The sequence below is a fragment of the Syngnathus acus genome, chromosome 21, assembly GCF_901709675.1.
Source record: "Syngnathus acus chromosome 21, fSynAcu1.2, whole genome shotgun sequence".
Taxonomy (NCBI): Eukaryota; Metazoa; Chordata; class Actinopteri; order Syngnathiformes; family Syngnathidae; genus Syngnathus; species Syngnathus acus.
The window spans coordinates 7,756,295-7,784,060 of NC_051105.1; the positions used below are offsets into that span (position 1 = coordinate 7,756,295).

A 27,766-nucleotide genomic window follows, 5' to 3' on the forward strand; every position below is an offset into this window, starting at 1 on the left:
TCACGTGAGCCGAAATTTAAAGTCCGCACATGCAGAAAACACTCTGCGGCCTTATTGAGAAGAGTTATTCTTCGGGGACAAGTGCCAGAACGCACCGGATGATTTATCTGTTCTCTGCAAAGGGAGATGCACTCTGAGGGGGAAGTTAGAGATGACTCCACAAGGAATCAATAGCGAGCAAGAGAGAGAGAGAGAGCATCATATCATCTGTAAAACCTCGGTCAGCCCGGACCTGTCTATTGCTGACATATGGACTTCAACCACAGTGACTCACGTCCCTCTTCTAATGTTCTGCACCTTCAGCTGAGCACCAAATATCACGAGCTTGGTGGAAACATGAATGATTTTGCTAAACAGGAAACCGTTAGCATTTTTCTATTTCGGTGTGCGTCATCGTTGTGTAAAGACGTTTTTAGCCTCGGTCAAGGCTAATTTCCAAGTTCGTCTCTTGTACGTTGATGCGAGTATTTTGGCAGAAATAAGGAGCAATTGCAGTCTGTTTGTTCAACTGTGTTCAAGCGAGCGCTAAAATCTGAAAGAACGTTGACATGACCAACACAACACACATGCATTCATCTAATGCGTATGCACTGTGAGATATTTCTTTTCTCCCACCTGTAATATTTTTAATTGGATGGGATTTTCCATTCCTGAATGTTCCAAACGACTTGCTTCCGTTCTTAGGTTTGACACAGAGGTATTAATCAAAGAATGTTTATTTTTTATGGTTCCAGTGCGAATAACTGCACTGTGCCATACCGGGAAAATAAAAGTGTCACAATATTAGCAACTAAGCATCATTTATTTTATCAAGGCATCATTTTGGCGCATCTTTTTAGATGTTCCAAGTGCTCAGTAAGTGTATATTACCCGAGCTCATCACGCATTATTATTGATGGTTTGTTGACTCCTAGGTTCTTGCTGATGGCCGTGTCAGAGAGGTGACATCTTCCTCCGGGGTTGAGAACATGACGAGCTGAGCTGGAAACTGCGGAGGAGAATACGCTGAGTCATTTCGGTTGAAAGGAACACGGGAGGTGAGAGGTGGGTGAATGCAACCATCAAAGGGGTGAGGTGAAGGCTGGAGCAGAGTGATAGATTAAGAGAGAAAGGGAGATGAAGTGTGGAGACATGGGAAGGGAGGGAGGCCTTATAAAAACTCCGTACTGTATGTGTCACAGTGACGCTTGTTAGTGGTGCTAAATTTCAAAAGATCTCAGACAACTCAAGACAGTGCCTGGCTTTTTTTTTTTTGCATAGCTGACGATAATTGTTAGCGGGCTGAATTCATTGTTGCTCTTCCCCTTTTAAAGATTTATTGAAAATAGTCAAGGTGAGCACATTTATTCAAATTATGCGTAGCAATCCAAAGTTCTAACACAGAAGAAGAACAAAAGCAGAGAAGCCCAATAAGGTGAACAAAAGAAACGAGAGCTAACGGAATAGAAAATGATAAAATCATCAGCAAGCTTCACAAAGCTGCAGCATTCAGTTTGAACTGAAAAGGTTTCGCTTTTTGGAATGAGTTCTTCGAGGTTTGACAACATTTGTCATTCAACATTCATAATGTTTTCTTGTGACGAATAGAGACCATTAGAAGACACAGCTCTCATTATTATGCAGTACACTTCTTTTTTCCTCTTCAAACCGAGTGATGCGGCCAAACAAGAACCAAATTGACATCAAATTCGTAAGACAATCGATTAATCGGCAGGGCAAGTAAATGAGTCGATTATGCGTATCTACTTCCACATGCGCATACCTCGTGGCATTCAGGAGGAAAAAATGCAGAATATAAATAATGCATTACAGATATAATAAAACCATAAAAGAATTTTACTTATTTTCTGACCACATTGGTATAATGTAGGCCGAATGCTTCTAACAAAATAGCTTTTTGTATTTCGTATTTGTTAGTACAATGGAATGTGCGAGGCTGTTGTTTTCCCACACTTCAGAATGTACTTAAAAAAACTTTGGCGTATTAAAATGACTCACCGAGCTTATTTACTGCAATTCAAGCAAGTTGAGCCGCTGTCTGCAGTTGCAAAGTTGACATTGATTTTCTCCGGCTTGGAACAGTACCAATCACATTCGGCTTCATAAAGTGACTGGACCACCAGCAAATGATGGTGAACACCTGCTGCCTTAACCTCCCCGACGTGTATTCAATTTGTTGGCTGGTGATTCATCAAAAGAACTTTACAGCTAGAAATACCAAAAAAAAAAAAAAAAAAAAAAAAACTATTTAGCAGATGCAAACACTCATTGCTAGACAAAGGTTAGATTGAATCGTAACTGCACTAAAGGACAAAGTCTTATTGACGTGAATTGTTTTATATTCTTCCCTATTAATGTGCTTGTTTTGAATATTTCTTTTGAGCTTTTATAAGTGGAGAACACGTAAACTCTTCATGGGGAAGCTTGTTTTATCTCAAAATGCCAACAAAAATAAACATTGGGGGCGATTTAGGAATATGACTCAGCTGTTGGAAGTACTAGTCCTTTAATCACTGCTCACAACATAAACGGCACTTTTTGATTTTAAAACCTTTCATTCTCGGCCAAGAAAAAGCAGTGATTATGCGATTTACCTTTCTCAACTTGTGCCAGAAATATTTTTTTGCTCTTCACCTCTCCCAAAACCAAAGCAGCACTTAACAAAGTTAACAGAGCTTTTAGTTTTGTCATCTCTTGCTAAAGCTAATTGGCTGCTGGAACTTGCCAGAGAGTGGATAGTGATGATCTTTTTTTTTCATCACAGTATCAGGCTGCAGAAAAAAGCCACTCTTGCGCTTTCATAAATAATAAATAACGTTGACTTTTGTCCTCAGAGGTGTTGGGTGTTGTTGTACATCACGCAGCCCAACTGATGGTGTGGTTGAAAATGGCAAAAGATAAACACACCAGGCTGTGTTCTTTTAAAGGCTAAAGGCTACATTTTTGTGAGTGGCGTAAATCCTGCCCGAGGCACAACTGTGAGCACAAGCCGGGGGATCTGCAAGAGGGTGGTTGCGCTGCTGTGGGAGTGCTTGCAGCCGATTTCATTCATGGCTAATCTAAGCAGCTCCTTCCTTTTCTTTAAATGTGATGTCATAGTTGAGCAATTGCACAGTCGATAAAAATAGACCCCACAAAATGTTAAATGAAATCACAAATGGTATTAAAATGTCAATGAGCCTGTCACTCAAATGCTGACACGACCGGGTTATATCACAACCTGAAGGAATACGTTGACATATTTAACAACGTATTCGAATTGTGTGTAGCATACTGAATTTAGTTTCAGCCACTCGCGGCTGACTGAGTTTGGTCAGTCGAGTTGGCGGGCAGATGCTTCTGTTTGTCTGTCCAAATATGTACCGAGGGTCTCGGGGGATATTTCCTCTCCTTGCTCTTCTGACTCTGTTTGCATTTGTGGGTCGCGCTTCCCTCACCCCTCCACTCTCAAAACGGCTAATCCACTGGGCTATAGAGAGCATGATAGAAAGTCCGTGTCAATAAAGTCTTTCTATTCATCCATCCATCCATTTTCTGAACCGCTTAGTCCCCACGGGGGTGCTGGAGCCTATCCCAGCCGTCATCGGGGGACACCCTGAACCGGTTGCCAGCCAATCGCAGGGCACACAGAGACAAACAACCATTTGCACTCGCACTTACACCTAGGGACAATTTGGAGTCTTCAATCGGCCTACCAAGCATGTTTTTTTTGGGATGTGGGAGGAAACCGGAGTGCCCGGAGAAAACCCACGCGGGCCCGGGGAGAACATGCAAACTCCACACAGGGAGGGCCGGAGGTGGAATCGAACCCGCACCCTCCTAACTGTGAGGCGGACGTGCTACCCAGTGTTCCACCGAGCCGCCCTCTTTCTATTCATTTCTCTTCTATGTTCTTGGTTTGCTTTCGTCTGTCATGACGGCTTAAACTCCTCTCACAAGCATTTAGCAGGGGTCTGAAAAGGCACGTCTGAAATTAATCCTGTTGATGGGCAACAACTATATTTGGTAAGAAAAGTGGATGCTAGAATGAAGAATGAGTATGTTGTATATTAATAGTGTGTTCCATTTATTTAAAATAGTCTAAGGACTTCACAGATTCTCACTCAAATTATATCTAGAAATAATCTGATTGGTTAAAACTGAAGTTTAATGTTGGTCTGAATTGAAGTGTACAGTTTAAAATAACATTCCAGAAAATAAAAATACTACAGCAACTGATAGCAGGTTAAAAAAACATGCGGGGATCTACCCACATGAAATATTTGTAGTGCTTTGTAAGGTTAGTTACATAAAATCCATTTTGTGTTACGTTGTTTACATGACCTCCATTTTACATGGCAAGGCAAGGCCACTTTGTTTTTATAGCGCATTTCACACACAAGGTAACAGTGTGCTTCATATAATTACAAAGCTACAATTTGAAGGCAAAACAAATTAAGATATTTAAAAAAAAGAACAAAAATTTAAGACACGTAAAAGAAAAGTACAGAATAAAAAAAGACCTGATAAAAATGCCCCCACCACTCCATCAACTGATGGCGGCTCCTAATTCGGAGACAAAATAAACTCTGGTGGTCATTCAACTTGCACATCATCATCGTCCACATTATCACCCTTTGCCATCACATCTGAAGCTGACGTGGCCTCACTCACTCACTCACTCACTCACTCACTCACTCACTCACTCACTCACTCACTCACTCACTCACTCACTCACTCACTCACTCACTCACTCACTCACTCACGCCATTGGTGGGCACATGCACAACGCGCACACAAGAGACACCAAGCACCAGTCGCGAGTTGACTCAGATCCCCTCCGGTTTGCTGACTCAGAACGCCATCCCGTTAAATTTCTGATGGTGTTGCCTGCGCTCCCGGCAGCCTGTCATCCACGTACAAACACACACACTAGCGTTGATTTGCCCGGATTCATCTCCTTGTGCGCCGCATCACGCTGACATGCACACAGATCATTAAGGACGCTTGAATACGTCCACGCCAGTGTCTGCTTAACGCTCGTAAATTCATGCAGGAGCAGAGGCAAATATTAAATCTATGCAGAACAGACTTTTCGATCACACTTGACTTCTCATCAAAATCCTTGCCAAAACAGCCGTGCACTCTTTACTTGGTTGCTATGGACACAACACTGACATCCTGTTGCAGTGTTTAAAAAAAAAAAAGTCATTTAATTTATTACAATGCGAACTACGACCACAGTAAACATGCAGTATTTATCGACGGTGTCGAAACTGGGAAAAAAAAAAAATCTTAAATTAAACTTCCCTAGGTTGTGCAGGTGTACCTAATAATGTGACTAGTGAGACGAGAGAGATTCCTGTATATGCAACCAGCTACATATTTAATGAAGTGCAGCAAATGTTTCCACTCTTGAGACCGCTTTCAATAGTTGTTTAATTTAACAACTCCCCGCAGAGTAAAGTTCTTGCTAAACAGAAAATGGTAATCCTTGCTACTTATACATACACTTCCTCAGCAAAATAGAGCTCAGAACTAATGATATATATATATATGATGTGTTTAAAAAGTATTCACAGGTCAGGGAAACACTGCAGAATGAAGCGATTCATTGTGCGTTAGCAAGATGAGACAGAGGCGCTCAAATCAATATTTTAAAACGCTGCTGATGACTAAACCGCTCGCCAGTGTCCTTGATCAATATATTCTGTACGGACACATTGTAAGGAAACACAAAGTGTATTTTCATTTCGGAGAAACAAAGTGAGCTGTATTGATGTTTTTTTTTTCCCCCTCGGGCAATAAATAACCTAAATGGTTTTCTTTCACCAAATGGCCGCGCTAATCACCTTCCACCCTACCTAAAAAAGCAACAAAAGATTCAGGATTTAGTATTACGATCAGGATTTGGGAGTTAGGATTGAGACTGGTGTTGAAGGTTAAGATTAAGTGTTAGGATACAATTTGGGGGGTTGGAGTTAGTTGAAAACTGCAACATGAGTCAGCTCATCTTTTAAAAAACAGATGTTTGGAAAATGCTTCATTAACTTCCACAAAAACATAGCCTGTGTGACAAGACCCATCGCTGGGGAGTCTAAAATGCATCTCCTTGTCGTTCCCTCAGATGAATCTCTTCTTTTTATTCCCTCCCTCCCTCGCTCTCTCGCTCCCTCCCTCCCTCTATCCACCTTTTATGCTGTTAGAAACCTTTTAGCACTTGCACAAAACCTAATTTTCCCTACGATAAAGAATTAAGATGGCACAGCTGTGCTGTCACAAAGTCCTACAAATTTAATCTTGTGGAGAAATTATAGGGAAGCAAGCATCTGACTGCAGTTTAATCAGAAAGGGGATTCAATGTTAGCTGGCGAGCTCCGTTGAGGCTTCTCACTAAAGCAGCTCCGATTCCATCATGTGTTAAACTTGAAGCCCCTGGGCCAAAACTGTATCGCTATTTTAAAATACCATATTGTACATTTCTACTACTGCTAATGGATCGCCATTAGAGGTTCTTTATCAGGCCCTGAGTATTGTGTGTATGACCCAGAAAAGATTGTTGGCATGTAATATACAGCATCGGTATCAAACCCGAGGCCCGGGGGCCGGATCCGGTCCGCTCCACCATTTTTTCTGGCCCGCCAAGGCAAATCATGTGCTGCGGATTCAGCTTTCTTAATTAAATAACAAAAATTGTGCTCACGTAATAATGTTGAGATTGAAAAGTTTTACTAGCTTCTAATTTTTAATGACTTAATTTCCCATCAATGTATTATGTAAATTTTAATTGGCTCTCCAAGGGAAAGCAAGGTAGCCTATGATAAAAAAAATACATAATCAATCGCTCCCATCTCAATAAATGTTTGTGAGCCCTGGTGTTTAGAGTTTGTTTTTGTGGTCAAAGCAGAGGAGAAGATGGAAGTTGAGTAGATGTGTGTCAGTAGAAGTGCAAGGACATCTATACATCCCCTTTTGTAAAAGGTTCGCTAATGCTAAGCAGCTGCATCAAGTGCTCTGCTCTTTCATGTGATGCTTAAGTTTCCTTGTGGGTCGTATTTTCTTCGTCTTTTGCTTATCTATCTGGGTTTATCTGTGCAATGTAGCCTCTGTCTGAGAGACAAACTTTACAAGATACACCATTACCTTTTTGCAGCCAATAATGTCTGTCTCCTCCAATTAGGCACCTCTATCTATGTAATGTTTTCCACACTGGCTGTAGCCCCGTTCTCCTTTGTCGGCTTCATTTTTTTTCTTCTTCCCAAACGTCCCAGTCTCCAGGTCTTGCTATCAGGCTTTAACCTGTGTCTGACATGAAACACATGTCTGCAGATCCCGCACTTTATCTTGTACTGCTCCTGGTCTTCAGCTATGTTCTTGCTGTGTCATCGCCTCATTGCAGTTCTCAGCACTGATACGTTGTAGAACCTCGGGATACTTAAAAAAAAAAAAATTTCCCTCCTTTCCAGAAGCTTGAGAAGGCCATTCGGTTGGCATTTTAGGGCATGACAAATGATATTTCTTCCATCAACTATCCCTTCTTTTTCCTTTTTTTTTTCTTTTTTCCTATTCATGTGCCTTAGTCTTGTGTTTTGTTTTCATCGTCATTCCAAAGGTGAACTTAATTGGCTGGAGAGCCTTGACAATTTCTTATACCCCTCCTTTCTCTGCTCTGAGCTCATCGCACTATCCAGTTGTCCACATTCATCATCGTTCCATTCACATTGCTCAAACAAGATTTTTTTTTTCATTCAACTCTCGAGAGGACTCCCATAAATCAAGCGCCATTGTTTCACATATAGCACTCTTGCATCTGCCGATTTATTGCTTTTTTCCCTCTTCTCCTCCCTCATACTTGTCTATCTCGTCATGCATTCCTTTATGCACTCCTTAAATCCCGTTATCCACCGCTAATCTTTCCGATCCTAATTCACTTCTGGCAAGCTCACCTGCTGCAGGATTGTTGTCATGAGTCATTATCTCAGCCACCTGTAGCGTGTGCGACTGTGTCAACGCGTGTGCACTTTCCATGCATTTGACGCACGTGTGTCTATATATGCGAAACAACTCATTCGAGGAATAAGAATTTTGAAATCCACAACAACAACATTTTCTCATGGCAGCATCTGTGAAAACAGTCAATCCAAGATGCTGGCTCCATATTTATTCCATCTCGCTGCCTCATAGCCAGCAAGATGTTAGTCATGGTAGTGGATGTGTCTTTCCCGCCCGCCTCTGCCGTTTACAAGGAACATAAAGTCTGCATGGCCTTGCACGTATGCACAGCTCGCCATCATCAAAATGACCTTCAACGTTTTGCCTTCAGGCGCTTTTTGATGGTTCCTTTTGAGTCAGATATGGCAGTCACGTATCGTTAATTATTGCTCTAACCAGGAGATTGCAGCGCTGTATCTTAGCAGGAGACCGACTGACCATATTTCATAACTCTAAACCCTTGTTCATTTTGGTTTGAGGCTTTCGTTTTTCCGCTGTACTTATAACTTGAGTTACTCCGCAGTTCCCACCTCCAGGAAATGGGCAGCTACAAATTAGAAGCTTGCAGATTGGGTTTCCCTCAGCCCCAGAGGCAGATGGTGAAAAGGCATGTTAGTAGTTTTTGTAAAAATAAGCCAAATGTGAGTTATCTCATAAATACATTTATTTTATTTTTGAATTTTTCATCATGAATCAAGCATGTCAATGCTGCGGTCTGTTTACCGTTAACCATTGTGTCCTGACCTCTCATGGGACATGTCACGTGGTGGTGGACTTTGGCGAGGAAATCTACCGGAATACAAATGGGCATCATTGTGAGAGCTCCTTAGTTTTGTGATAGCCGGGTTCATGCCTGGTGCTATCTTTGCACCGGCTCTGCTCTTGCGGTAATCTTTGTCCCTGTGTGAGCACGACTTGAATGGTTAATCCACCAAGCATTGTGTTCCCGAAATGCTCTTTTGTTGCTTCCTATATCTCAGTCATGGCATATTTGCAAAGAGATGGAAACTCACACAGCTCAAAGCTAGCCATCTAAGCTTTCTGGTCAAATTTTGATCTCTCCATGGAATGCCGTATGTTTTTTTTTGTTTTTTTTTTACGATTGCACATCTTTGATTGCATACGGGGTTGTCTTCCGGCGTTGTGGTCCAGGTTCCAGTTAATGTAGGCCATCCACTAATGTAGCTCATGAGTCATTTTTTTTTTTCCTCCTGAGAACGGTGACTGCCCTGACATGAGAGCATCACTCACCATCTGTCCGACACACCCTGCACAGTAGACACTCAATAAATCTTGAGAATACCTAAAACTAGTGAAACACAGCAGCAAATTACAGTGACATTTTCCGTGTAAAATATTTTACACATCAAACTTGGGCAAACCAAAAGGAAGTCAAGTTTAGTACAAATATATCATGTGCATATATGAAAGGAAAGACTCATTTACTTACAGGTATGTAGTATGTAGGCAGTTACCTGTTTGTGTAGCGTCATTGATTTGCAAAAAATATATATTTTCTGTGGAATTGTTTTTACGGTGTTCTGTCTTTTATTTTAATTTTAGTTGTTACATTGTTTTTATTTATTTATTTTTGTTTATTTATTTAGCAGGACCCTGTTGCGTCGACGTGTAAGTTTTTGCTTAGCTATTTATTTATTTTTTTAGAACTCTGGAGCAATTGACGGGCATCAGGGGCTGGGTAGATGTACTAACATGCTGTGTTTTGTATCAAAAGTCCTAAAAATGCCCAGATTTGCTTTAAGGCTCAAGGATGTGATGTCACCAAATCTAGTTTCGACCCTGGCTCGACTGCGGAGAATGAGTTGTGTTAATCAGACTGAGGCTCTTTGCTGTGACTGCTGTCACTTTGTCTCGGGGTGATCATTTTGCATGAATACCAGAGGCATTAGCATCCAGGCTGAGCTGATGCATGGATTTTCTCTCTGGCCTGCCGGAGATGACACATTGGCAGTGACTGATAAGATTCATGATTTTCTTTTCGTTTAATGCTTCAATTGACTGATGTGATTTGGAGGCGCATCAGTGGAGGAGCGTCATGATGTTGTTGTGATGGACTTGAAGTTTCAGTTCGAAGTTGTCGTCTCTGACTGAAACGCTTTCACGAGCAGGTAATTCTCATCTCTATGGCAGCAGAGTAACACACACGCACACAGCTGCGTGCGCCATAACACACCCATCTGAGTGTGCGCTCAGCAGTGACCAGTTGTCTCCCCTGGTGTAAAATATGATGCCTGGCGGTGAGGTCACTGACTCTCAGCTGAATTCATTTTAAGACTGACGTAAACCGTGTTGAACTCCTTCTTTAGTTTTCTTTCGTCTGTTATCAGTCCTTAAGAAACATTTTAAGCGCCAAAATAATACGTGATAATTTGTTGTAACTGTGAGGGTCACCAATTTAAAATAAAATACCTAATTGTCAATTCTAGACAAATATTACAATTTTATATCTATCAAAAATCATATCAAGAAGTCTATCTGGATACTAGTGAGTCTCCAAATATTTAGTATTCTTGCGCGGTGTGTACATATTTTGCATTTTACATTTATTCCACGCAAACTTCTCTTTGCATGGATGAAAAACTGTCCGAGTGTTGGTTTGGGGTCCATTATGGGTTGCCTGATGAAATAATTTATCAAGAGAAAATAGATTAAACTTTTGGTGAGGTATTATGATAATCGAGACTGTGTCAAGTTCAATACCAACAAGATAACAGTTATTCAGGCATAGTAACTGATTTAGTGCTGAGTTACTTGATTAAACTGCCTCAAATAACCAAACGAGGTCAGAACAGTGACCCCGCCTCCCTTCTTGTAGCCTAAAGTCCTGTTCATTCTATTAGTTTGACGTAGCGACTGATGGATATCACACTAACAGGCAATGATGATGGTTTAAGTTCAAGTGTAAACACAGCCGGTTTGAGAGGGGTGATATCACTGTGTGAAGTATGCGCAACGGGGTGCGTTGAAAGGGCGAGCTGCTGACAGGGCAGCCATACCTCGAGGCTTTTCTTCTTTTGCACAGATGGGGAAACCACTGAATAAAACAAAAGAGATGAATGACAGAAATAAAGGTTCACCCAAACGTGGCACATAGAGCTTTAGGAATATTCTAATAATATATTTGAATGAATGGATTTTTTGCAATCAATACTAAATTCTAAATGAAAGGCATTGTAAGATAACTCTTTTTATTTTGGTCAATTTGTAGACACGTGAGGAAGTGAAGGGAAAAAGCCTGGCGTGTTCATTTATACGCTGGTGTGATGTTAATGAGGCGTAAAGGGAAATGTATTGGTTTCCAAATGAACATTAAAAGAATCGGAGACGTCTCAATGGGAAATACACTCATCATGATCACTGATAGCAATTATAGCAGATAATCAGTAACAAAATGTATGTGGAAACAATTCATCCAATATGATGAGCTTGTTTCAGTGCAGTAGGAAATCACGTTGCTTCTCAGAGCAGGAAAGCTCGGTTATGTAAAAAAAAAAAAAAAGATAGCCTGCTTTCCATTTAATTACACAAATGCTAGTTCTCCTTAGAAAGATATGAAATGATGGGTAATTTGTGTGTTGTTGGGAACCAGTGTGCACTATGCTTCATGCTGCTCAATATGCTGATGTAATTCATTTCAATGTCTGTGGCATTATGATTTTCTGATCCCTATTTCTCCTTTCTCACAAAAATTGTACCCCCCCCCCAAAAAAATCATGTTTCCTTTAACATATAGTTGAATATAACTAATGTTTTGTCGTACTCACTTGCCATGACTGTCCATATCAAGTTTGTATTATCTGCCATTGCTATGTGCCCCAATTATGCGTCAGGAGTCAATACATTGGTGGGCCACAATGAAAGGAATCACAAGAGTTAATTGAAAACATGTTTGGTCTCTTTAAAAAAAAAAAAAAAAAAGTGAAACATTACTACTGGGTGGTAGATGCTAACTAATGCTTTCAATTAGCACTGCCGCTGATGTGGCAACAGATGTGATGTTTACGTGACTCATCGCAAAACAACGTCGATGAATACAACCGGTGTTTATGTATGTTTAGTAATCTTGTTAAAGTCGGTTGATCGTTAATTGTGTCATCATGATATAATGTATAATTTGGAAAAAAATTGAGATATTTGGTGGGTATGTGAGAACAGACAAGGAGGCATTTGGAGTCTTTCCGTTGGCACTGTGGACTCATGAGAGTTTTATTGCAGTTTCCAGTGCAAAGAATCTGATGTCATCATCATGTGTTGCGCCTGCAGTACAAAATCTCACTCCCGGTTCCACAGCTGAGTTTGAAACACGAAAATAAACTCAAGGGGAAAAATAAGGCATATTCTGTATTATTTTTCAATTTATTAATAAAATGATACTGTTAAAACTATAAGACTATCTTGTTGCTCGACAAATACAACATAATTACTCTTTAAAGAAGCAAACTCAAAAAGTCTTAAGATCAATAACTTAAAATGAAAGTAAAATAAGATGGCTGAGCTGCTATTCTTGTGCACAGACATGGAATTAAACCATTTTTATCATCATAATAATACAAACATGCACTTTTTCTGGCTAACATATTTTTAAATGTCTTTCAATCTTATCACACTGCTGCATTAATTCCGAGAAGACGCAAGCAAGCATTATCTTTAAAAATCAAATTGAAAAGATGAGCAGTCCCCGAGAAAAGCAGTTCTAGGTTATAAATTTTTACTGCATTTGAATTACAAATTAAGAACTAATATTTGTCCAAAGCATATACTAGAATTTTAAACCAATGAAGCATCGTGTTTGATCTTTTGCATTGTTAAATTTGGCAGTTACTGAGTTAGAAACTGTGCAGAATGTAATGAATCCTAGAGTGGCAGGTATCAAATGTATTTATATGTAATCACAAAAAAAGAACAACAGTGTTGCGCATCATACAGTCGCAATTATTGTAACTTGAGCACCATTTTGAAAAGAGTTTTAGTCATATCATAAAGACAAGGCACAACGAATAAATGATTGTATGTGTGTCAACAAAAACCTTGAACACACTGATACAAAGATCTTCAACATCAACAATATCTAGACAAAACTTTGCAGTTCCTTTGGGCATGGGGAAAACATTGAAACATTAAGTCAGTAACAGACTTGCCGTGCACATGTTCTTTACCTCATTATATAACATGAAGGTATGTCGTCTTAGTGTCGACCCCTATCACATTTTTGGCCGTGCACCTGTAAAATCCTGTGTCCCGGCTCGACGGTTTCTGTATCACCAGAGAACCTCGAGGACTCAGATAACGGTTACCATAGATACGAGCCTGGCCCAGCACCCTCAGCTGTGTCATGTCTGGTGTTTCCCAGGTAACCATCGCCTGGGGAGTTGCTATGGTGAGACAGGGCAGCTCCACTGCGACGCCAGGTCGTGTGTAGGTCACAGGTGGGGGTCCCGATGTGATCCGAGGGGGATAGGCGATGATGATGACGGGAACTGTGACAACTGAAACCGAGGAACTATCTGGGCTAGTGGACCTACAAGTATAAGTGCCCCGGTCAAACACAGATGTTTGCTGGATCACCAGCGTCCCGTCATCTTGGACCAAGTACCGGCCGGAGTCCCAGCTGTCACCTCTGGATAAGACCTTGCCGCTGGGAAAAGTCCAAGAAAGTGAGCCCAGGGTGTGTTTTGGGGCTTGAGAAGAAGAGCAGGGTAGGCGAAGAGTTTCTCCATTTGTAATGCTCATCAAAGAAGCTGTTTGAGTGCTCACTACTGGTGCTGAGATGGCGGAGGGTGAGAGAGGACCTACTGGATCAGGGGCTACGAGCGAAGACGGCCCACGTTGCGGCGTTTTTGGAGAAGCAGGAAGTGGGGGATGAGGCACCACAGACAACGCCCGCCCCGATTGAAATACTTGTGCGGCTCGTGAGCGAGGTGCCACAGAGGAAAGTGGCCGGGATGCTTCTTGCGGTTCTGAGACCTCCAGCTCGACTTGAATTCTTGTCTCTCCTTTGTCGCCACTCACCACGCACACCAAAGTACCGCTGTCGGTCACCCGAGCAGCCCGCAGTTCCAGTGTGCCGTTTCGATGCACTGTGAGCCGACTGCCGTAGTAAGGGGCTGGTAGCACACCATTACCTGGCAAATACCAGGTCAAGCGAAGGGATCCATGAGCCGGACATGGCAAAAGAACAGTTTGGCCTTTGGTTATGCGCCGCTTCCCTGTTGTTACCACGCCAACAAGTTTGTTAGCCGTGCTTCCTGTGCCTGTGTTGCCAACACTACTCCTGCTTTTGTCATTGGTTACTCCCGAGTTGCCGCTGACCCAACTTGCTCTACCGTTGTTAGTAGAACTGCTTGTAAATGCGCCATTTCTAGAAATGCCACTTCTGATGCCAGTATCTCTACTGGGGTTTGCATCACTGTTAGCGTTTTCTGCTGCGACTTCATTGCTTCTTGCCCCGAGATTGATTGCATCATTTGCTTCTCTAACTGAAGTGGCTCCATTTGTCACCCTACTATTCAAAGTTTCATGTCCATTTCTATTCATAATTCCACTGTTACTTGCTTTTATGCCAATATTTCCACCCCTGTTCACACCGACGATGACACCACGGCCAAGCTGGGTTGTGATTCCACTTGTAGGCAGTTTGAATCCGGCGCCTGGTCTACTAGCTGCTTTGTTCACTTCCGTGAGTGTCCTTATCCGAGCATTAATATCAGTATAGCCACTGTTTCTATTATTGGGAACGTCCACCTCGAGGCCTACGACCATGCTGCGTTCCCCACCTGAGTTGCTTGCTCGGCATGTATAGTTTCCGGCATCTATTTTCTGGGCTTGACGCACCTCCAGAGTTCCAGGAGAAGCCACCGTAACTCGGTCAGAGTAAAAACCAGAACTGGCTTTAATGACACGGTGTGCTGGGGAGAACCAGGTCACTGTTGGAGGGGGATCCCCACTGGCCTGGCAGCGAATAACTGCTGTAGACCCCTGACGTACTTTAATAACTTGGAAACTTTTGTCATCATTGAAGATAGGTGGAGATGTCATCATGACCTTGACATGAACCTGATGGGAAATATTTTGAAGGAAAAAATCTTTAATTATGAAGAGGTGATTCTCAAATTTGGGAGCATGCAATTTCTTTTCAAATTCAATTTCAACTTTACCTTCATGGTATCTTGACCTCCTTGATTCTCAGCATAACAAGTGTACTCGCCTTCTTCCCCCCTGCCCACTGCCGGAACCAGCAATGTTCCATTATTGAAAACAATAAGCCTGCGTCCTCGCCCTGTTCTTTCTTCTCCTTGCAACACACTGTTCACCATAGTTCCATCTGGGAGACTCCAACTGACTGCCGGGTCCGGTAATCCCGATGCCAAGCAATCCACCTGCAATGACCCAAATCACACTTTTAAAGGTGAATTTAAATGTAATCAATTCTTTCACTCCAGAGTGGGTAATCGATTGCTTGGAGGTGTCATAAATCATTTTTAGAACACAGTCACTCGACTCAGTCCGTACAATTCAATGCACACGTAAACAGAATTAAAAATTAATTGAAACAAGTTGCTGTCAGTATTTTGGTGTCTTCTCTTGTATATGTCACTTCCTCTTTTTCAGTAAGCTGCTAAATAGCTGTTAAAATATTCATCATCAACCACGAAGGCTGACTGATGAAGCAGTGCAGCATATTACATGGCTGAGAAACTCAGCAGTACCCGAAAATGAAACATGCTCCAAATCATCATGTACCAGAAAATAAACATTTCACAGAACAGTCACAAAACCATCCTAGTAATCAGCCGCTGACTTCGCAGTCTGACCCAAGATATCTAAAGCATCTTAAATCTGAAACAACTATAACTGAATAAAGTTCTTGTTTCCCAATCCTGGAAAGTGTGAAGATTGGTTTAAGACGATACTGATTAGATTACTAACCTCAGTCACCTGGGACTTTTTATGTCATAAATCTAATCACTGGATCTCTTAGTTTGACACTGAAATAATCCCTCAAATGTTGAGGAAGTTAATTGGAGCAGACTGAATCTTGCGTAATGCTTGATATATTTTTTTTAAATGTTAAGGTACCTTCAGTGCTTTTCCAAATGTCACCATCTGATTGAAAGGCTGCTTGGGCTCAATCTTTGCAGGCGTGATAACCACAGACACACGTAGGAGGCGATAATCATCAGCGACTTTGTTGCGTGCAATGCAAAGGTAGTCTCCAACATCCCGCTCTGTCACTGACTGGACGGACAGTGTGCCGTTTTGATGCACTTTCAGACGTCGGTCGAAACTTCAGTATGAACAAACGTGGGAAAAACAGACAGAGATATTGAGTGTCATACAATGAAAATGCAACATTATTACCATATTGTCACATAGTGTCTGCTGTCATACCTAAAATTCATATCGGCCAGTTTTCTGCTGGGAGTCCTCCAAATGATGACGGGGGTTGGGTTGCCTGTTACAGAGCAGTGGAGCTGCAAATTCTCACCATAGGACACAGCGGTGACAGGGGGCGAAGTTGAGACAATTTTGGCTTTACTCAACGGAGAGACTGGCAAGGCGTGTAAAATAACTGAAGCTTTGTCAGAGGTGTGTGAGGTGAGTGTGGTATTATGTGCGGCCATGGATGTTTTTGTCAAGTTAGTCGGCTGTGAGGGAGAGGTGATGACTCTTCTATTGATTTTAGAGGCTGAGTCAGCATTAGCGGACTGATGAGGGTAAGATGGGGATTTGGGACTGAGAGGGGTCACTCTGGCAGAGTCAAGTGGCTTTGAATGGAAAACAGGATGAGGCGAAGATCTGTTTTTCAGAAAAGGAGATGAAAGTGGTGTGTTTTTCGTATCATTGGTCACTTCTGCTTGTTGTGTCGCCTCTTTAATTTCCACTCTCACTGTCCTCTTATCAGTTCCAACTGCGTTAAAAGAGGTGCACTCATAAATTCCAACATCTTTAGGTCCAATCTTTCGAATATGCAGGGTCCCGTTTGGCAACACAAAAAGGTTGCCATGGAGAAACTGGGATGGACGAACTACAGCTCCGTCTGGGGTACGCCATCGCAAAGTTGGTGGAGGGGCGCCTCTGGCAGTGCAGTCAGCATAAAAAGGTCCTCCTGAAGCCAAAAGTAAGTTTTCCTCTCGGGTTTGCTGCATCACTGGAGGCAACGATGACACGTGCAAGCGCACCGAAGCACTGGCGGCACCGGCTGAGTTGGACGCCACGCATCGATACGCCCCCCGATCACTTAGTAATGTTGATGAAATATGGAGGGTTCCATTTGGATCCATGCTGATTCGATTGCTGGAGTTAGCCGTGGAGGTCAGGACAGAGCGGTCGGGAAGAACCCAAGAGAGCAGAGGGGTCGGAACACCGCTGGCCTGACACTCCAGGTGGACCTCCCCGCCCTGATGGATCGTGGTTTCTCTATAGCTAGCAATCTGCATTCGAGGCGGGCGTGTCCACACTTCCAGGGTGGTTAGCAGCCTTGTTATGTAAAAACAAAGCAGATGTAGAAAACATTTCTTATCAAGTGTGGTGCGTTGATATTCATAATTTGAGTCGCCTCACCTGTCGCGACCCAGGAAACTCTGTGCACTGCAAATGTATGTGCCCCTGTCGTGCAGCTGAACGTTTTGGATAACAAGGGTACCATTTGACAAAACCTCAAAACGTTGAGCCCTGGAATGGGCAGACATCACCGCTCCTGAGACCCAGAGACCCAGACAAACCATCAGAAAGGGCAGCAGTTGGTAGAAAAACGAGTAGACAGTAAATTTGGAAACCTTTTTGGTTATCGGTCAATTGTGTAATGATGATGGAATCAATACTGTGCAAGTCTTACGCCATCATTTCTTTTTTTTTTTAGCAATGGCCTTTTCAAGTGACAGTCACTCACTAGCACACAGGCCTAAAAGGTAATTTGTGGACTCTGTATTTCCTGTATTTCTGCTTCATGGAGGCTGACGTTCATACAGACAGTTCAATTAAAATTGAGGGAAACTGTTCCACTCGCAATCGAATGACTTAAATGATGGTAAATTATATATTGGCCAGTCCGTGCCGTTTGGTTGGAGTAAGTATATTGCTTTCAATGTGTGACTGCAGAAAGTCTTTATTTTTCCTGCTCCGGTAAAAAAAAAAAAAATGTAGCTGTGTACATGACATTTAAATTACTTTCTGTTTCTGGAAATGGAAAACATAGGTTTGTCTGTTCCGAGGAGGTCCACACTGTATTTGCTGAGGTAATAAATCGGCACAGAAATCAGATTCAACAAGTCTGCAGAGAGATGTTGGACATGAATGTAATATGAAGATAAGACTGACCTCATTTCCATATAAATTCATTGTGTATTTTGTCGATATACGTATGCTGGGACAAATGTGTGGATATCTGTTATACTGCACACACCTGTGGCGACCTTGGTCCATGTGATGGAAGGCTTCGGCTCTCCTTGAGCTTCACAAGTCAGCCTGGCAACGTTTCCTGCTGGGTATGACACCGTTCTGATATGTGGGTCTGCAATCCTTGGCCTGGATCGGAAAGCTGGAAACTGCGGGGACCGATTGCTAAATGCTTCAGTTCAATATTGATATTGCAAAAATTTCAGTGGAATATTTTAACAAAGGTTATCGCAGATTGATAGTTCATCAGCGACGGGCTCATCACATTGGATTGTACAGATTTGTAAATGATTTAACGTCTGATTGCTATAAATCCAGAGGGATTAAACGCCCAAACACATAATGGTGTTGTAATAGAGCATGTGTTTTTCATCTCTGCTTTCGAAATGGCTCTGACGGAGCTCAGAAAAATCCCTAAAATTGGAGAAATGCCATAAACATCCCTTAGGTTTAACAACAGGCCATGTGATCATAGATTAGACTATTTTCAGATCTATTATACATTTTCTCCTCATCTTTTTGCCCTAGGGCTTGCACATTTGGGTGAGTGTGAATGCAAAAAAGTTTGATGGGAATGCACCAACCCTGTAAATTACATCTTAAGAATAGAAAGAAATATCCAGCTTTCTAAATGACTCAAAATGAAGTCTAAAAAGGTTTGTGAATAAATTAGCATTCAAATACAAAATTGTGAGTAAAGTGATTTCGGCTTTCTACTTGGTCTTATAATCGTGTGTGTTGGTGTAAAGACTTTTTGTAATCTATTAAGACTCACCCGAGGGGCGGCAGGAAGAGGAGATGGAGACCACTGTGGCCTGCTGCTGTGTGAATCTGGAATGAAATTAGCTCCAGGGTTTCTCCAGTCAGTTGGGGGTCGACTCTGGTGTGGCGCGCCAGACACAGGCCTCCCTTTGGGGCCGACCTGGCCGATATTTGGCCTTTCTCTGGGTGACGCAGCGGTATTTGATTCTGTTGTTGATGTGGTAGTTGAAATAGAAGATGCACTAGATGTACTGTCAGTCTTTGGAATTTCGGTGGAGATGGCACTGTTTATATAAGTAGGCGTGCTAGTTTCTACAATAGAAAGCTCAGCGATGGTAGTTGAGGGAATGTCCTTGAATGGATCTTCATTATCCGTCCTAATGGAACCAGTAATGGGTGAGAGAGTAGTTGATGAATACGTAACAGTTGTAGAAGCAGTCGATGTAAGAGTTGAATATGTTGGGGCACTTTCAATAGTTTCGTACATGGGGGTGATTATGGGGGGTAATGTCAAAGGAATTGGGTTGGCAGTCATCGGAGTAACTGTAGTCGATGTTGGAGGACTGTCGTGAAAAGTTACAACAGATACGTCACCTGTAGAGGCAGTGACAGGATTATTTGTAAGACTGATTGAAGGAGTTGTTGCCAAGGAAACAGTGGAAGAGAGGGTGGCCTCACGAGGGGTGGAGAATTGAGATTCATTTAGGATGTCCAACAAATTACTTTCCAGCCCTTCACCCTTTTCGCCTGAAGGTCCATCATCATTTCGGCTCAAGGCTGTTTGTGTGTTTGGGTAGACGTCGTCAGAGTCTGTTTGTGATTTGGAAACAGCCGACTCGGCGCTGTCTGGTATGTTGCCTGAATGAGTCATCAATGAAGTAAGGGAGGAAGGAGTTGGTCCTGGCAAGTCAGATGTTGAAGTGGTAATACCAATTGTGGTAGGAAGAGAAGGAGGTGAAGGATTATCAGTCTCAACATTTGGCGTTGAAAAAGGAGTTTTATTACGATCCGTATTTTCAGATAGAGTTGGTGAAGTTGTCGTTGTCACCATTTGAATCATGGACGTGTCAGGCATCACAGTATTTGGCGTTTGGTTGAGAGGATCGGGTAGCGGTCGACGTGATGTCAAAGGTCGCCCCCTTGTCCTACCGTTGACCCGTCGCCGCTGGCCGATCTTTCTGCGGGAGTTCCAAGGGCTTTGTGGCCGTGTGTTTGGCAAATTCGGCATTTGTCCCTTTTGTGGTTTTGACGGTCGGATTCTTGTGGTGGGCTTTGTTTCCTGCTCCTCTGGGTCAATTTCATTAGTTCCGAATGTTGGTTTTGAGTTAACAAGCTCTGTCTGTGTTGTTGTTTGGGGTGATGTCACATTCTCATTCTCATGTGTTTGTGTTTCTGAGGACTCTTCACTCTCACTGTCTGTTTTTAACTCAGTTTTCGCATTTGTTGTGACTACTAGTGTGTGAGTGGGGTAAATGGGCTGTAGACTTTCCTCTCGCAGAACAGCATCATCAACTGAGGAGCCCTCCATTTCCGATCCATCTGCTCCTTCTGTGTTATCACCATCCTCATGTCTCTCTCTGTCTTCATCATATCTCAGTGATGGTGCTGTGGGCTTTTCTGTTATGATGTCCTCGCTATTGTTCGCGGCTGTCGTCTTTTGACGAATCTTTGCCAGTAGGTCAGCCCATTTTAGCGGGTCAATTTTTTGTTTGTTTGCGGTGTAACGATTTCTCCTCTGCTCCGGTGATAGAGGTCTTCCCCCTCTCCTCAAGGGACCCTCTCTTAACGGCCCTCGTCTTATGGGCTTCTTCACTTGATTTTGTCTATTTGGAGATTGTTGAGTACGACTTTGATGTTTCCCATGAACTACAATTCTCCCTTCTTCCTCTACTTCCTCCCCTGAGCCTTCCTCTATTTGACGTAGTAACGGTGCCCGTATCTTTGTTGATCGCCCAGAGGCTGATTGTGGCCCCCGTGGAGCATCTCCAAGTGACAGCGTCTTCCTTGGGTTTATTTCTACATTCATGGACAACGAGGCACTACCATACTGGTTGACAGCGACACAACGATAATGGCCAGCATCTCTCAGTAAGGCGTTAGGGACAAAGAGACTCCCATTTGATTGCACAGTAAGTCCACCCGATACTGCGAATCCCTTACTAACTATATTCCTGTCTGGTAACACCCAAAATATGTGTGGTTCTGGTGAACCAGAAGCCTTGCAGGACAGGCTGACAGGCTGTCCTACTGCCCCTGTAACAGGACGTCCGACTTGCTCACCTGTTGGTGGGGCAGAGGACCCCTCTACCGCCAGACGCAGCGGTAGAACATCTAAATCCCTGCCAGTCCGCGCTACACAGTAGTAAGTCCCTGCATCTGAGTGCTCGACATTCTCTAACACTATCCCAGAACCAGAGACCTGAATCCTCGCATCTTGACTACTGGAGTCAAGTTTGGATCCATCTGGCAGAATCCATTGTACTTTGGGCTGACTCGAACTTAGAAGAGGACAGGTGAGCTCCAGCTTAGTGCCGGGGGCTACTGTTACTGCTGTAGTGGTATGGTTAGTCAAAATGAGTACCCATGGGTGAGAAGCAGTGGTAGATGTTATAGGTTCAGTATTGGGGTCAGGATGAGCAGAAACTCTCGTTGAATATATAAGGCTGACTGTGTCTCGGCCGGACTGTGCTCTGTTAAGTTGAATACCAATAGCTGGCTGCATTAACCAATGCGGTCCTGTTGAGATAGCGGCTTTGACTCCGGTATTATAATACCCTTCTGACTCTGCTGTCTGCCTGTAGCGGTAGGCCAGCTTTGGACGTTTATTCAGCATGAGTTCCCTCTCAAGGTGTACTGCAGTCTCACTATAGTAAGCCAGAATCCTCCAAAGACTGTCATAACTCTCTCTCTCCACAGGGCACTCAAGAGAGAATGACAGAGCCATGGCAATAGGTGAAGAGGAGAGTAGGGAGAGATCTGGAACAGGAGACGCATTCTTAGAGTCCACCGAATGAGTGATGTTACAGCGCAGTTCAACACTGTTCCCCTGTTGATCCGACAGGCTGAGTGAAGCACCGCCGAAAGGCTCTCTGAAGGTTTCACTTGGTGTGATTTCTCCTAGTTCCGTCCCGGCTGGTGTCTCTTCTCCCCGCAGGGTAATGACAGGGGAGGTGCAGGTCAGATCTTTCTGATCCATCAAGCCTTGACCTTGAAGCCCACTTGGTGACTCACATATTGGACATTGAGGACCTTCGGAACATTTCATTAAATCTGGTTGAAAAGACAGACAAAGAAAAATGAGAGAAAGTGATCTCTTATCCCGAATGTGACGATGTGTACGTCAGAGCTGTCTGCCGCGTCGCTAATGCCAAATTTAGCATGCACGCTCTTCTGTACTATTAATTACACTTCATATCACTTACTAATTAGATACGGTTACTTAATCTGCTCATAAATCGTAAATATGCAAAACCTAATTATTCCGTGGCAAGCATTACCCTTTGTTTCAACGGCCTGCACGCAATGCTGCCAATATGTATTAGTCATGGGAGGTTAAGTCTGGCATGTCAATGAGAACCATTTGATATTCCTGTCTTCTTTGGTGTCTTTGTGAGAATTCCTAAAGAGACTAAGAGAGATTCTGAGTGTGAGAGGCAAAGGGGAGCATGTGATTAAAAGCAGTTGGGAAAGGGGATGTCAAAGGTACACAAAAACACAACCAGATGTATTTAAATGTAAATGTAACTCGTATATCAACCATCAAGCTTTATTTGACGTTTTGAAGTTACAAGACACATTACAGGCTCATCAATCAGTCGGAAATAGCGTCTTTACGTTTTCATTAATAATGCTAACCCTCACCTTCACTCTTTGCCCTCTCCTTTAGTTACATTAATATTAAAGGACAATTAAAAAAAACGAACCTGGGTGAAGAAAACTCCAAGCGGGAAACCAACTCATCCTGCAGTCGCAGCTCCAGGGATTAGCCTGAAGCGCTAGTGTTTCCAGCATCGGTGCCGTCTGTAAGGTGGCCTGGGGCAGGGTGCTTAAACTGTTGTTGGACACGTCAAGGTGTCTACAGAAGGGAGAGTTTTTGGAAGGCTGTCAGCAAAGAGGAAATACAGTAATAGTGCATCTGAAAATCCTGCATTTAGTGGCTAGCAGCAAATTCTTACTCAGTAAAACATTTCTTCCCTTCCTTTGATATTGATTGAAATTAGTTGTGATCGCTTCCGTGATATGCTGATGACACTTGATGGGGGTTCAAACTCTCAAACTTGTTTAAATTTTGGGGCATATTTTATACTAAAATTTGATAACTGGGATGAATCCAAGCTATAAAAAAAAAAAAGTTAAGTCCTGGAGACTACACCTACCGCAGTGTTGAAAAGTAGTACGTGTTCAGTAGTGAAAGTGTACAGAGAGCCTGGGGATGCAGCTGATGCAGCTTGTTTCCTTGTAGACGGAGCAGACGGAGGCTTGGCAGCTGGAGCAAGGCCCGAGGGTGGATGTACTGGAGGTGGTTGTGATCCAAGTACAGGCGCAGTAGCGAGGTCAGGCCAGAGAAAGTCTGAGTTGAAGAGATCTCTGTCAGCTTGTTGTAGCTCAACTTTAGTATCTGTGGTGGAGGAGATGAAAATCCAATGATTAATATTAAAACATTAAAAACAGAAGAGATTGGAAAATAGCCTTATCGTACTTCTTTAAGTAGCGCATTTCTAACAATTTGAATCATCAACTTTTTGAATCAAAATATGCTTTCTTGTATTCTCTGCTGACTCTCTGCTCGCTCTTCCGGTCGTAGAGCAAGCCTCGACAATACTTCACGATGATAAAAACAACGTTGCGGAAGGCTTAGACTAAATCGGCTCTCCAGGGAGGATACTTCCACACGTGGGAAAAGTCCAGCTGCTGACAATTCAGGCACATGGAAATATGGATCCTATTATCACAGTATGGCAAATACAGTATAGGCACTCATTTGGCTGAGAGATGAAAAGAAAGGGCGGCTTGGGGAGTCACGACGAGGCACTCGGGTGCCTGTTAAAATGTCCACTTAGTCATTGTGGGGTGACTTATGTAATTACTGCATTTGATTCCAGCATGCATCCACTTTAATAGCTAAATGTAACAAAAATAAATGTCATTTTAATGATAATAAAACTTCACAAAAATGAAATAAAATTCAAATGAAATGCCCCAAAACTAATGGAAACTACATCTCACGTTTACAAAAGTGAATGTTTCCTTCGTTTTGGTCACTTTGGACTCTCAAAAAAGTCAGCAGTGAGACACAAGATGCTGAAAGTAAGAAATATTAGTACCTTTTTATTCCTATTTTTTTTTCACATTTTTATTTTATACCTCTCTGACTTCAATCACCCTCAGTTGATGGCCATGCATATGTTTGAACTAAAGTGCTGTTCTTTATTTTCATCCTAATTCAAAGAATGATAATTGGCTTAGTGAAAAGTGCCATTTTCCCCCTCCCAGTTTACCTGTAGTGATTTCAGGTCTCGAAACAGTGCGTCCGCCAGTTGGTGGATGTCATTGCTATGCAACATCAAAAGCTCTAACCTCTGTAGCCCGGCCAACGATCTATCATGAATCCTCTGGATGCTATTGAACCTGTATGGTGGAAAAACCCAATCCAGTTTAGTGGCAGTGGCTGACTTCCATATCGTTCTAATGTCAAAACAAAAAGGAAATATGCAAAATGAATTAATTTGTGCTTGCCTCAAGATCACCATTTATTTTGTTTTTTTTAAATATTATAGCATTCACTAGTTTCGGCCCCCTTTTGCATTTAGGCCAAACTGGGATTTTGGAGGATAAGCTATAGTCTGCAGTTGCCTTGACACCTACAGTCAAACTCTCCATGTGTGTTTGCACAGTCAACAAAAGCAGCATCTGCCAAACAGCTCGTGTACGGTACAATATACGTATATGAGGCGAGTAAACTTTGTGCCCGGCAGCCATTACCCCAAGTTGATGCGGCGCGTATGTGCAGGCAATCCAGAAGGGACGTTGAGCAGGGAGCGGAAAGTGCAGTGGACTTCATTGGCCTGGTAGCAGTTGCAGCTCCTGGGGCAAGCCTGGCCCCCGGGAAGCACGAGGGCCCACAGTGCCAGCAGCACACCCACACTTGGAAACATCTTCAGGGTTATCACTGGCTGACAGACCAATTATAAAAAAAAAAATGAAATAAAAGTATTGCAGTGTATCCCCCCCAAAGTAATGAAAAGCTTACCTTAGTCGTTCAGTCAGATGGAATATACAGCACAGAATCTTTCATTGTCCCGATTAAATGCGTTTTTGTAGTCCCACAACCGGCGTGGTTCCCAATTTTCTGGAACCTGATTACTTGCTTCGGTTATCCATTTACCCCGTGAATTCCAAATCCAACCAAAGTTGTCACCGTCATAAAAGGATAGGGGAAGGGAAAAAAACCACAATAAAAGTTTAAGTTAGAGACATCCACAAGTTCTTTCAAGTAGCATCCAGCCGGCTTCTGTGTTTGCGTGTGTCGGGGGATGAAATGGAAACTACTGCGTGTGTGCGTGGGCGAGTGTGAATGACAGTGGGTGTGTGTGGATGTTTGAGTGCAAGAGAAGAGAGTGGGCTAAAGTAAACTTGCAGAGAAGCAAAGGAGGGGCTTGCCTGCACTTTTTTACTGTATCACGTCAGTGGGAGTCCCTCTCCGTGCTGGAAAAGGCATGGGAGGGAACGTTAGCAACTTAATCACAAGGAATGCCTTGTTTGGCTTTTTTTTAAAACATTCATTCTTTTTCTCGAAGCATTATGCACACGAGGGCTTATGTAATCATTTTGTGAAAAAAAAAAAAAGTATAAAATAAAAAAATGTCATGTCGTATTACGTGAGCTTTTAAAAAATTAAACGTTTGTGGCTATGATGCCAGATTTGTGTGTATCACAAAAACTTGGCCTTTGAACGGGGGTGTGTAGACTTTTTATATACACTCTTGATAAATCCTATCAAGAATAGGGTCAACTTCTTAACAATATGCGGGTATTTTTAGAAATGTATTAAAAGATTTTTAATTAGTGCTAAAATGTATGCTCACATGCATTCTCATTAATTGCCAAAGTTGCTTTCAGGCTCAACCAGTGTAAATTGAAGCTAAAGTCGAAACCTCTGACACTTTTAGGTTTGTGAATGCGCCACAGTCCCTAAAATAACTGCCACATTCCTTTATGCAGAATTTTTGGAATAAAACTAGTGCCCAAGTTTGAGTTCAATTGGTGAGACACAAGTCATTACCGGAATGCAGTGTTGCTCCCTGGGAAGAATTTTAAGTGCAGGATATAGTAGTTGTGGCTGATCCATATCGCTTAAAAGTTTGTGAGATCATTTTATCCCAGATTGTGAGTGAATTTATAATGATCCAAACTCCTTGTGAGACACAACAGGGGGAGAACAAAAATAGCCCGATGTCACTCAGCTGTTGTCTCCCGTGTAGGCATCGTAACGCCCCGTCCTCCCACCCACCCACTTTGCCACCCAAGATATTTTATACAAGAGAGCTTTTTAGTCACGGCTGGTCAAATATTATAGCAAACCGGTAATTGAGAGGTAAACCATGGTAGAAAGCAGATGCAAGCGCAAGGTCAGAGCCACGCCAGGCCTTTTTTGATTGTGGTTATAAAAGTGGGAGGGCTCAATCATCTCCCGACATCTGCAAACATCTTTAAACATGAGATGTAATGTTGTGCTTTTACTAGATTACTCCCAGATGAATCTGTTTTTATTTTCAAACTTCTCCCCTTGTGTCTTTGCAGGCAAGTTTATTGCAAGATGACTTGACATGATGCTCTGCAGCGACGTGATCTACAGTAAGTAGATCATACTGTACAAGTTCATGACTGAAATCATCTTTCTACTCACTGTAATGTAAGCTGTAAGTTTTTTTTTTTTTGGGAGGGGGGGTGTACTAGTGTGACAATGCTACAGTATACAAAGCATGCTTGGTTGGTGTGGAAGAACGTGACCTCAACCCATCAAACTGCATTGGCATGTAGTAGAGCTCAGATTAGGCTCACAGGTCACAGGGCACATAAAGTAAAACAACAGGCCACAAAGTTGACCTTGGAGAGCACCATGCAAAAATCCAGTTAGTCTGTGTTTATAATAATTTTCTACGGCAATTTACCTACAGTAAATAATGGGCTTGATACAGTGAGGAGGATTTAAAAAAAAGAAAAAAAAAAAGGAATGTTTGGTTCTCGATTGGAACTACCAATCGGATGTGTTCAGTACTGATTTCTGGACCTCTCCAAAGTACTACTCCACTAGCAGGGTGTTCTTTCCACCCCGCTAAATTACCCACAAACTAAATGTAGAATATATTTCTTGTGATCCAAACACATAATCATACTCTAAATCTTCTGCCCTCCTGCTGTCAAAACCACTGAATGGAAATGTTTCAGTTATACTTGTATCACTCGTTTATTTCGATAAACCACAAACAAGGGTGCTGACTAACAAACACACATTTTCTCACTTTTGTTGACACTGAGAGACATTCTGGTAAAAAAATAAAATAAAAATTAGCTCTTTAAGCCTCATTGAAACCTGTTGAATAGAGTTGAGAAACAC

General features: G+C 42.5%; 1 protein-coding gene across 2 annotated transcripts; it reads right to left on the reverse strand.

The window, feature by feature from the left end:
- Positions 1-12,167: 12,167 nt before the first annotated feature.
- LOC119115388 (matrix-remodeling-associated protein 5-like) lies at positions 12,168-25,764 on the reverse strand. 2 transcript variants are annotated; one of them, XM_037239835.1, is made up of 12 exons: positions 25,400-25,764; positions 25,132-25,318; positions 24,648-24,777; positions 23,526-23,767; positions 23,073-23,224; positions 19,163-22,419; positions 18,395-18,536; positions 17,554-17,689; positions 16,381-17,469; positions 16,069-16,276; positions 15,147-15,368; positions 12,168-15,045 (listed from the first exon to the last, which is right to left on the reverse strand). In XM_037239835.1, the coding sequence occupies exons 2-12, from the start codon at positions 25,302-25,304 to the stop codon at positions 13,153-13,155; spliced, it is 7,644 nt and encodes a 2,547-aa protein (XP_037095730.1). In that variant the 5' UTR covers positions 25,305-25,318; positions 25,400-25,764; the 3' UTR covers positions 12,168-13,152. The 2 variants fall into 2 exon arrangements, with proteins under 2 accessions (XP_037095730.1, XP_037095729.1); XM_037239834.1 differs by having other exon boundaries at positions 25,132-25,322.
- Positions 25,765-27,766: the final 2,002 nt, after the last annotated feature.

Bases quoted from the DNA above. Each gene is read 5' to 3' on its own strand.
- LOC119115388 (XM_037239835.1), bottom strand. From the start codon at position 25,304: ATGTTTCCAAGTGTGGGTGTGCTGCTGGCACTGTGGGCCCTCGTGCTT. The intron at 23,768-24,647 runs GTAAACTGGGAG...CCTCCACCACAG, and splicing joins GAGACCTGAAATCACTACAG to ATACTAAAGTTGAGCTACAA. The intron at 23,225-23,525 runs GTAGGTGTAGTC...TCCCTTCTGTAG, and splicing joins TACTACTTTTCAACACTGCG to ACACCTTGACGTGTCCAACA.